General features: G+C 48.7%; 1 protein-coding gene across 1 annotated transcript in view; it reads right to left on the bottom strand.

Moving 5' to 3' along the window:
- Positions 1–8,720: 8,720 nt before the first annotated feature.
- Positions 8,721–12,050, bottom strand: part of PDLIM4 (PDZ and LIM domain 4) — a gene marked incomplete at both ends in the record, with an annotated part of 48,493 nt that continues 45,163 nt past the window's right edge. The window contains 2 exons of the mRNA XM_080352998.1: positions 8,721–8,925; positions 9,836–9,956. Of these exons, the coding sequence (XP_080209124.1) occupies positions 8,721–8,925; positions 9,836–9,956 (326 nt within the window). The remainder of the gene's footprint in view (positions 8,926–9,835; positions 9,957–12,050) is intronic.

Here is a 12,050-nt window from a genome sequence, read left to right as displayed (position 1 = left end):
TGGCTTGCCTGAAGGATCGAGCTCCCTGGAGCAGTACAGCAGGGTGCCCACTCAAAAATAGGACAGCTTGGCTTTGCAGAGCTGAGGGTCCCTGTGCTGGCAGCGGGTGGGGCATGCTGGGGAAACATCTGTCTGACAGGGATGATGAGAAGGTTACGTGGAAGGCAAAGGCACAGACCCAGAGCGATGGCTGCAGCAGTACCCAGGGTGGAGAAGCAGATGGCAGCATTTATCTGGGCCAAGCAGAGATCTGCTGCTCCTCAGGATAAGGGGCAGAGAACCAATGTCATGCAGAAAATGGGGAAGGTTTAGATACCTCCCACGTCAAGAGAGGCTGGAGATGGCATCTCACTGCCAGGCCTGAGCTATTCCACAGCCAAACCTGTCCCCAGTGATAAGGGTGGGGCAGGGGCAGTTTGGGCAGATCAGGGTCTCACAGGCAGCAGCAGGCAGCCTGCCCTGCCCTAGAGCTGGGCAAGAACCACAGCAGAGACAGGCAACACATGAGACAGGCCCGAGGGAAGGAGGAACTGGGAGTGTATTGTCTTAAGCATTAATGTTAATGCAATCTTCATAATTATTTAGTCAACAGTAATTGTTTACAGAGGAATAATTTGCAGTATTCGTAAATAATTGTGGTGGTTCTGCAAATTTAATGTAACCAAAGGAAGTGGTAGATGTATATGGCATAGGCAGGTTTATCCAGTTTGCAGATGAATCCTTAATGTATTATAAATTTCAAGCATTCAACATTAAAACAGTAAGGAGTTTCCTCTTATGTTGTGAATCTGCATAAATTAGTAGTACCTCAAGTTCTTGCCAGCTCTGCCCCAGCACCACTAATTACTGCATACAATCATTTTAGCCCAGCACGATGCCACTCTCCTGCTAGCCTTTGCCAGGTGCTCCCCAGGCTGGAAACACCACTTACCATCCAATATCTGGGATGCTTCTGCCCAGATATGGAGATTATGAATACCACACGGAATTAGCGGCCAGTAGATGGCTCAGTCAGTCACAGAACAAGTTTTCTATAGTGGAAGGACCAGTCCTAATTCTTCCAAATGACCCCTCTGAAAGCTGTAAGTGGATTTCACTGCAACCTGCTAAAATACACTTTCAGCTATTAAATCAAGAGCAGCATGTGGGAAATGAGGATGGAGAGATTCCTATAAAGTGAAATCAGATGCTGAGGAGCCGGCAGAGCAAAGGAGTCATGAGGGGAGAAAGAGTGAATCTTTGCATAGTTGAGAAATCACCTTTTGTGCAAATATTTTGTTCTTGTGCAACAGTATTTTCTAACATGGCCTAAGCCAGCCGGGCAGGGGTTGGTTGGGGAAGTGGCACCAATGGGCTACTCTAGTGCTGGAAGCTGCCCAGTGGCTGTGAGCTGCCCGGCTCCTGCCATGTGCAGTGCCATCACACTCACCCTGTGACACTGCCAGCAGCGTGGCTGTCACCGGAGCTCCTGGTGTGCCCTGGCTCAGGGTGGTTACTGCTCACAGCAACTCCGCTCTCCCTCTTCTGCTTGGGCAAGGCCCTTCTCGAGGGATCCTCTGCCTTGCTGGGACTGGGTCACCCTCCCAGGAGACACCTTGAGAGCTGGGAATTAAGAAAACACGTGAGTTCTATAATTCCGTGTTGCTTGTGTAGCACTCAGATTATGTGGAATCTTGTTAATTGATGGGGCAAAGCAAAATCCATTTTGTAAGTGTGTTTACTGAGTCTGCAGAGTGTCCTCCAAGGGATTCCATGCATGAGAGCGAGATACAGCCATGCTCTGCCCCAAACCTTGGCCTTACGCTCCTGCCTGCCGCCCACCCTGGCATGGATGGAGCTGGTGATCATGTCCATCAGGGCCACATCTTACCAGACAGTTGGCATCTGGGAAAAAATCATCTTTGTCAACTCTGGAAAAGGCTCTTGGCTCGTTCCAGCCTTGCTGCTCTCTCAGCAGCGCAATATGACTGTGTGTACCCACAGAGCAGGACTGAGGACTGGCCAGTGCAATTCTCACTTGAAACCATATTAATCTGGAGCTTTTAGGGGCATTTGTAGCCCGCTTTCCAGTTCCTGGCACTACTGCGTGAACTTTTCCCTTCCTAAGCAGAGCTGGGCAGACAAGCACTCAGCATCATTATTTTTCAGGCAATCATATTTGTGGTAAGAATATTGTAAAAGAGATGGACTAGGGCACCTGCCTGTAGTATATGTGTGAGGATTTGCAATAAAACCCCCCAAAACGCACCTATACTCAAGTAGAGCTAGCTTTCCCAAGACCATCCACTACCCAATCACCAAGGACTTAAGTAATTTTACCTGGTGTAATGTCACTCTGGTCAGGTAAGAGATACCACTTCGGCCTTGCCAGCTGACACCAGCACACGTTTCGACCATATCTCTGCAGCAGGAACAGATGCACCGAGGAGCAGCACCCATGCCCTGGGGCAGTATCACCCCGTCCTGCATCCATGTCCCCTCAGCCTTTGGGGCAGGACACAGTGATTCAGTACTGAAAAGGAGCCTATAGGAAAGCTGGGGACAGACATTTTACAACAGGATAAGGGGTGATGGTTTTAAACTAATGGAGCAGAAATTCAAGTTAGACATGAGGAAGAAATGTTTTACACTGAGGGTGGTGAGACATTGTCCCAGGTTGCCCAGAGAGGTGGTGGATGCCCCATCCCTGGAGACATCCCAGGCCAGGCTGGACGGGGCTCTGAGCAACCTGAGCTGGTGAAGATGTCCCTGCTCATGGCAAGGGTGGCACTGGGGGAGCTGGGAAGGTCCCTTCCAACCCACACTATTCTGTGATTCTATGAGGGTCAGGGCTGAGTGATGTGGGGCACGGCAGGCAGGGCTGTGTCAGAGCACAGGAAGGCAAGAGATCTTGCCAGAGAAGAGACAGGATATCTGACAGCACCCAAGAGCTGAGCAGACAGGTTCAAACCCATCGCTACTACTCACACCCGACTCTCCCAGCACAGCCTTTGCTAGAGATTTCTCAGAAACCCTCTAGGTGGATGTGGTTGTTCCCACCCAGAAACCACTCCACAACGCTGGGAATCTTCAGAGCACAGGTTCTTCTCCCATCCTACCTGAAAGCGCTGGATATTTCGGTTTCCATCACTAGATGGTGCAAGAGACAGGCACAGCAGCCGGCTGGGCTGGGCTGGGTCTTGGCCTGCCCCATGCGTCTGCACCGCAGGCACCCCGTGTGCCCCTTCTGCCCCTGTGCACCCCCACGTACCCCCATGAACCCCCCCCACATCCTATATAGCCCCATGCACCCCCATTTATTTACTAATACCACTATCTACCCTCTTCATCCCATACATTCCTCTGCACATCATGCACACAATGCACACCTGTGCATCCCATGCAACCCACAGATCACAGAATCATAGAACACCAAGTTGGAAGAGACAATGACGATCATTTGATTGAACCTTCTTTGGCAAAAGCCCAGTCTGGAGAAGCTGGCCCTCTATCCTAATGTTGGGGAATCCACCACTTGTCTGGGGAGATTATTCCAACAATGTTTGGAAATTCCAGTGCATGGGACATGATACCCGGGGAGCTGGGAATTTCTAATCAAGAACAGATTAAACATCTCCTGAGAGGGATGCAGGTACCGCCTAGGGACAGGAGCAGGGACCAGGTGGCCTCCTGAGGTCCCTTCCAACCAGCTTTTCCAAGCATGGTGCTCAGCATCCCTCAGGTGAGCACCAGCACCACCATCCCATGGTGCCAGCAGCTTGTGTCTGCTCTAAGCCAGTCAGCTCCAGGAGGACAGACATCTGCCACTCACCTCCCAGCACTCCTTGAGTTAGGAAGTGAAGAAATCAGGTGTTTAAGTAAAAAAAAGTAGCTGTTATTATTAACAAAGCTAAAAAAAGCCTGAAACGTGCTTGAGCAGCATCTTTGCACAGCAAGAGAGCGACCCTGTGCACATCAACTGCCCAAAGCAGCAGTGCTGGCTGCAGCCCAGGCTCTCCCCACCAGCTCTGTCTCACAAAAGAACTGCTTCAGCACTATGTAAAAATTCAAAATATTTAAACACTGAGGTGCAGGAAGCTGCTCCAGGGCTGGGGGAGCTCTGTGGGTGTCTCCTGACAGCTTGTGCTTTCCCAGGGAGAAAAATAGAGGCAAAATAACTGGCAGGAGAGTGCAGTGTCTGTTTTGTTATAGGCGTGTGGAAGAATTTTTTTCCCCAAAGTAATTAAAATAGCCTCTTTCACACATGAGAAAGGGAGGAAATGGAACTTTTGCAAAGACCCTCTTTCCCTTTACCTCCTCCCCTATGGCACAAGGACTTTTATCCTAATACAAATGTAACCAGCTGAGATTTTTTCTAAGGTCCCTGGGGCAGCCATCCAATAACAAAAGCAAAGTTAAACAACTCCAAACAAAAGCAGCAGAAGAAAAGGGGTGTGGTGGTGGAAATAATGCCTGGCTAAGTAGGAAATTTTAATGATGATACATGGAAAAAGTTAAACAATTAGAACTTGAATCAGTTTGGCCCTGGTCCCACCTCATTTAGTTAATAAATGGTACCCTTCATTGTGTTTGATCTTATACATTGCTTTTTTCCAACACAGCGAGGAGTTCTGTGAAGGCTCCCAAGGTTGGGCAAGTCAGACCAAGGCAGCTGCTGTATGAGACAGGGCTGCCATGGGGATAACAGGGGGGTCACAGAGGGCCCCTAACACCCCCAGGTGCCCTGTGTCCCCCTCTCCAGTCTCGCAGTCAGGGATCACCCCAGGAGCTCAGCCGTGGGACTGACACTCCACAACAGCAGCGCCCAGGGCAGAGGGACTGGATATCACAATGGCTGTAACATAGAAACACATCTGACATACGTATGCATTCAAGGGTGAATGGAAAAATCACTGGCTAGGGAGTCATAAGCATGTTAATCATCTGAATATGCACAGTAATTAGACGTGGAGTTCCACTGACCTAAACTTCATGAAGACCTTTCATGCCACATGTGGATCCTCAGGGGCTTCGTCTTTCAAAATATTTTTAGGCACGTACAAGCAACAATTTCCATATATGAATGCTTTCCAAATAAAACCTTTTAGATTAAATATCTGCAGGAGGCACTTACCCCACATTACTTCCGACTTTCCCACATACCAATCAACCACTAAAACCAGACCTATCGAGATTTAGCTACATAAGCAAACATCTCTCTATGATACATCAAGCCTGCCTTCACCCTCCTGATCCCCATGCTCTTGCCACCCAGCAGGTTTTTGCGGTTCAAGGGTCAGCAGTGATAATGTGGGACAGGGATTTGGGGACCAGTTCTGTCCTTGCCATGCTGATGTTGCAGCTCCGGGCTCGGGGAATGAGCTTGAGTGGTGCCACAGCCAGAACTGTGCAAAGAGATTCTTAAGAGCACTGTTTGCTTACGGCTGTACTGTGGTTTACATTATCCTTGGGCAGAAGGATGTTTTCCAGCCTGGGTGCTGCCCAGATCCCTCCCATGTTGACAGGGCAGGTGACACCCTCAGCCCCCCAGAGCTGCAGCTCCCTGAGAGCCTGGGCCATTAGGTGGGAGATGGTACCTTGGGAGCAGCACCATGGCTGCTTGGATGCTGCTCATAAATCCCATTCACCTTATGCACAGGCAGACATGATAAAGCTCTGGACCACTGCAGGGCGAGGGGAGCCAACCCTGTGGTTGTTCTCATAATGGGCAGGGACAGGCTGGCCCTTCTCATCTCTGTGCCCGATGCATGCAGGGTCCCAGGAAGGTCTTGGGAGTTAAAACCAAAACAAATACAAAAAACACCAAACAAAACCAAACAAACCACAACATACAAAAAACCCCAAACAACCCCGCAACAAAAAAATACACACTAAAAGAAACACAACCTAAAACCAAACACCCCCCCACCAAAATACAGATCAAACCTCAAACAAGGCTCTTAATGCCCAATGCAGTGAGAAGTGCAGCTCTTTGTCTCCAAGATGCTTTTTAAAGGTTATCCAGTGTCCTCCTTATCCAGATGCCGAGTGATCCCTGCACGTACGGGTGCTACCGCAGCAGAGACCCAGACGGGGACCAGGCAAAGGCCACGCTCAGTAATGCGAGACATAAAACTGACAATACAACTTTATTTTGTATTTCATACAAACAGCACCCTCCCCCTGTTGTACAGAGTTAAATAGCGTTACCTGGGGACACAGGAGCCTCACTTGCAGCAGCTCCCACAAACCCCGTAATGTCAATGACGTGGCCTGAAACCAGGAACCAACGTGCCCTGGGCTGGGGTTGTGTGAGGCAGCTCCAGCTTCAGGCTCCTTGGGAGAGGATCAAAGGAGTTGATTACTCCTAAGAAAAAGTATTATGAGGCAACCACATGGAAACGTTGATTTGTGGGAACTTGGTTTTAGCTTTAATGAAAAACCCCATGCCCAGTGCTCCCAGTGCTGTAATGGTGCAGCAGCCAGGCAAGGCTCTGGATGCCCTGCCAAGGATGCCCTGCCAGCAGCCTGCTCATGCATTCAAAATGATGGCAATGAAACCATTTATGAACTCCTAAGTTGTTCCCTGTGCCAAGGCTGCAAGATGCCTGGCATTCCCCTGGACACAACAAGATGGAGTTGAACAGGGGACAAGAGCTGCAGAGGGTGACACGAGCTGCAGCTGGCAGCTGTGGCCATGTCTAGGTGGAAAATGGGAAAAGCCCCCAGGACTGTGTGTGTTGTGAGTTTTCCACTGCTCAGCTGAGCTGGATTCAGTCCTGTGTTTGGGGGAAGCCTGAACTTTAACACAATGGACACCAGAGCTCAGTCCAGCAATGCATGAGGTTAATGGAGGAATACAGAACAAATGTTTCTGACAATCTGCCAACTAATGAGCTCCAAGCAAAGGCCTGAAAACAAGGGCAGTAACACTTCCTACCTGATTATTGTTAGTCTCCTCATCATTTACAGTTGTCCCAAGTATTTCCCATCAGATGGTCCAACCTACCAAGCTAGGCTATGCAAATACATGAAAAACAAGGCTCGGCACTGTGATAAAGTTTTCCATGCGTTTCTTGTACTTCAGTAATTAAAAATCCTAACAGCAGGAGGGGCAGCTGGATGTTCTGCTGGTAGCAGGAACGCGCAGGGCCAGCATCCCTGCGGCTGCGAGGTGGTACCCAGCTGGTGGTACCCAGCTGGGATGCTGGGATGCAGGCTCAGGCAGCCTGCCGGGCACCGGGCAGGAGCCGCACCATGCAAAAATGTCTAAATGTGCCCACGTAACACCCTAAAATCCTTACTCCCTCTGGGTGCAGAACCTGTAGGAAGAAATTGCATGCTCAGCTGTAACCAAGATAACACTCCCAACCCTCCTCCAGTCCCAGATTTCTCAGACCCTTGTTACAGAGAGCGAGAGGAGGAGGAGTGCTTTGGCCATTGCCCCATCTCTTATCTTCCTTTTCCACAGAAGGGAAATGAGTACAGACATTTCTTTTCCAAATGCAGCCTCCCTCTCTCACATGAGGAGGAGGAAGAAGACTGCTGCAAAGCAGAACCACCCTCATGGTACCAAACACACTATCACCACCCACAATGGCACCCAGCAGCTGGGTGACAACTCTCTCTCTCCCCTCCAAAAATTAAAAGGAAAAAAACCTCAAACATTTCTCCAACAAAGCAACATCCCAAGATCCTCAGAAATGTTTCCCCATCAAATAAAGTGGATGACGGACCTGGGATACAGGTACCAATCCAAACCTGCTGCCTCTGGACTCCAGGCTCATATCTGGACTCACTGCCACTCCAGTTACTTCCTAGAGGGATTTCATGACCACCTCCCTGGCAGACCAAGATGGCAGCAGTCTGGGGATCTAGAAATAAAGGACTACAAAAATATAGCAAAAGCTGGAGAAGAGTCAGAACAGCCAAAGCAGGACAGGTGTGAAGCAGGAGTGCAGGAGATGGGAATAGCAGAGGTGGGCTCCGTGCTATCTCATTGCCCTATAAAGGTGTTACTCGGGTGATCAGATGACAGAACAACTGAATTAGGAGTGAAAGAAAGAAAAAAAAAAATAAGCCTCGTTGCATGCTTAGCATGGAGATCTCTCAAGGAACTTGGATCAGTCTGTCTCAGCCTTGAACAGCAGTGCCCCAATCTAGGGAATTTCACAGCAAATACTGTATTAAGAGATCGCCCTTTCTGGGCACACCTGCTGGGGTGGGGCTGAGCCAGGGACCCTGACCCACTGGTACCACATCCCAGACTCCTCAAGGGGTTGGTTTTTAATCCTTTGGGCAGCCAGAGGGCAGGAGATTAAGGTCAGGATACAGGAGTCAGCTGCTTTTGTTAAAGTGCCTTCTTTTCTTTGAGCTTTTAAAACACCTTCCTTGCTTTTTCAGAAGAGGTGGTGGGGCAAAAAAAAAGGAATACTGGTTTTATATGAAACAGAGTAGAGAATTAATCAGTATTTACACAGATCGTGGATAAGGTTATGGCACAGACTAATAACTCAACACAGCAACCCAAAAAAGCAGAGTGTCAAAAAGAAGGAAAAAACCTGTTCGTATGCTTTCAACACCATCCCCTGGAGATCCCAAGTGTAAACGGTTTTATCTAGGAAAAGGCATTTTAACTTGGGCTTTGGCAGTCGCGGTTGATTACAGCCACATTGCGCAGCCGGCGGGGAGGACGTGGGTGGGCGCGCGGCCGCCCGACCTCTCCAGAGCGCAGCCCGGGTTTAGACAAGTTCAACTTTGGCATTGGGATAAACAGCCACCACGTCATATCCCTCAGGGGGTTTAACCCTCTCCTTGGCATGCGTCTCGCAGTACAGCTGCTCCTCGATGAAGAAATACCCTCTCTGCTTCAGGTTGAGGCCGCAGTCATCACACATGAAGCACTCGGGGTGGTAGAGCTTGTCCCGAGCTTTGACGATTGTGCCCCTGGTGAGAGATGGGGAGAGCTGGAGTGAGACGGAGCAATAACCAGCAAAAACAGTTTTTCCTGCTGCCTTGAGTAAATGGGGTGAGTGAAGGAAAGGAGCAAGGGTTTTTATGGTGAGTTCCCATCCCAACATACCAGGCTGCCCAAAGCTGCCATCCCACTCCACTGTATTTCCAGGGGAAGGGATGCTCCGTTCCCATTTATCTACAGCCCCTGCAGCACCGCACCACTGCTCAATGTAAAGCTGAGCCTCAAATATCATACTGAGCCCAGATCTGAACAACAGGAGCCACATCCTTGAAGCACTGCTAGCAGGGCTGGGGACATGGGCACCACAGCTCATGGAGCAGAGACTCACAGCTCACAGCACCAGCCAGAAACACTGTTACAGGCATTTACAGAGCAGACCCAGCCAGCAAATCTGGCTTGAGCAGAACGTTAATTACAATGGAACATAAATTGCAATAACACAAAGCAGAAAAGTGCCTATATTCTCTGAAGTCAGACCCCATATCCACCTGTCTGAGAGTAACTCATCAACAAACAAATAATCCACAGACCTCTTCTACTTGAACCTCAAAGTGTTTCTCCCTCCATAAGGCAGTGAAAAGTGCCAGCACTATTCATAGTCTCTGGGCAGTTACTATGATAAGCAGGGCAGAAACCAGCTCATGAATCATCCCTGTTTACTGCAAGATTCCCTTAAAAGGGGCAATCCAAACTGTATTCCTCAATTCCAGGTTTATATACGGTTAGCAAAACCCAGAAAGGGATTCAGAGTATTCTGCTAAAAATTCCAAGATATTCTGCTATAAATTCTAACCCACAGGTCTGGTAGGACCTGACCCAGCTGCGTCCCTACATCACCATCCCACTGAACTGGAGGCTGTGGTGAGATGTGACACTTACACAATGCCGTTCCTGCAGCGGGTGCACTCGGGGAGCATCTGCAGCCCAGACATGGCACCACCAAGCTTCGGCACCGGGGACTTGATGTTTCGGGGGTTGCTGAGCTTGTCGAGTTTTTCACCTGCCAAGAATTTTAAAACAGCCACAAATTAGGAACTTTTCCTCTTGGGCTTTTTTTTTTTTGATCCCTAAAGGAGTCAGATGAGTCTCTGCCTGTTACAACAGAACCTGTAACTTGCTTGTAAGGAAGTAAAAAGCAAATTAGTGAGACCAATTATCTCAGAAGTCACACAGAATTCAGGTTTGCAGATGACCAGAGGACGCTGTGCTGACCCTCTGCTCATCCTAATGAAGCATGAACAGTGGCAGAAGCTCTTGGCTGCATCAGCAGATGGCCTATCTACGCACTGTGATAGCACCAACTCAGTACTTGTATCTACTCAAAAGGCAAAGTAGCCTTAATCTAGAGATGAGAGATTAATTTGTCTGCAATTCTATTTAGTGAGTTAAGATAGATAAATAGCAAACATCTCAGAAAAGCTCCAGAAAGAAGAGGTTCTATCACACCAACATTTCAGGTCCACTTGGTAGATCTACCATCAGTCAAGGAGACAAAGATGAAAGCCTTTCGGAGAATTAGGCAAGTTAAACCAAACAATAATAGAATTACATGCATTTTTCTTCTTAGCACACTCATTTAATCTCAAATAATCTGAAATAAAATATTGTGATAGAAGATAAGGTCTTCTATGGCACCAAGCCTCCTTTCATAGAGGTCCAACAACAGGAAAGGAAGGAATGAAAGTTTGGTGCATATGAACAATATCAAGGCAAAGTTTTCAGTGTTGCAACCCCACTCCCTACACATCAATCTATCATCTGCCCTCGCGCTCAGACAATACAAACATGCTTGTTGCCAACCACTGTGACACTTAAGAGCTTCCAGTATTCACTGCATGATTTTTCATGGCTCACAACTGACTGGCCTTTTGGGCATTTTTTTGAACTGTCGTTCCTCTGTGATGGCCTAAGATTATAGAAAGGAGAAGCTCATGAAGAAGGACAATGTAATTTATTCTATCAGCTGACACAGTTCAGAAAATAAGCAGAGGAGCTCTTGGATGAACAAGCCATTCTTTGGTGTTGAGCCTTCTATGCTCCCCAAGCTTCCAGGGTATTTCAGCCCATGATGCCCAGGAGGTCTAAGCAGGGTCCAGGCACTTTCTGACCCAGTTATCCATATGCACTACACTGGTTTTGGAAAATTCTACTTGGATCTTGCTCTGAAGCATCCACTCTGGCTCCAGGAACATCTTTTCACTTCCCAAAATGAATTGTTAGGACATTTAACTGGCACATCATCACTGGTGGTCACTCATTGATCCCATGCAGGTTCACACAGTATGTTTTAAGGGGCATTGCTTGGCTGAGATTCCTTCCACTGAGAGATCCCCATTCCCCCATCCAGCACATCTCAGAGCACCCCCTGTCCTGACCCTGTCCCCCAGGGCCACCCTGTGGACATGCAGGGACCCTCACTCAGCAGACCCCATCTCTCCAGCTGTGGCTCTGATCCAGCGACCAACACTGCCAACGGTTCCAGCCAAGCACGTAAAACCAAAATAACTTATTTCCCACCAAACCTCACATTCCCAAGATATAATATAGTTTGGAGATGCTGAGCGCCTTGTTACGTGCGAGTCTGCCTGCCCAGGAGCGGTCAGGGCTGCTCCACCCCAGGGTCCCCGAGCGCTCAGCTGGCTCCAGCCAAGCTCCCTTGTCAAGTCTTTCCGCTGCCTTGCTGGGAATAAACCAAAATAACTGCTCAAGCTGTCAGCTTCCCCAGTGTGAGATATGGACTAGACATGCTCATCTGCCAACATTTAACAGTTAAGCTGTCACTGTCTCTCAGGCAGAATGCTTGGATAAGCTGCTTTAAAGAGAGCAGGACAGGAAGGAGAAGAAAAAAAAAAGAAAGACTGGAAAGAGGGCTCCCAAAAAGGTGATCATGTCTTTCTGTTTACCAGTCCACAATCTCATCACATTTTTATGGTCCTCAGCAAGGTAGCAAGATGCTGTAACTCCACAATCTTAACCATCACCACCCCCGTTTGCAGCTGCAGTGCTCATCCTTGCCGCACCAAGGACACCTACAGACACGGCTGCTGTGATTCCTCCTGCCTCCACCAGATCTCAGCAGGAAGCATTGCTCCTT

This window comes from Nesoenas mayeri (assembly GCF_963082525.1).
Source record: "Nesoenas mayeri genome assembly, chromosome: 14".
Taxonomy (NCBI): Eukaryota; Metazoa; Chordata; class Aves; order Columbiformes; family Columbidae; genus Nesoenas; species Nesoenas mayeri.
This window is presented reverse-complemented; position numbering and strand designations above follow the sequence as displayed.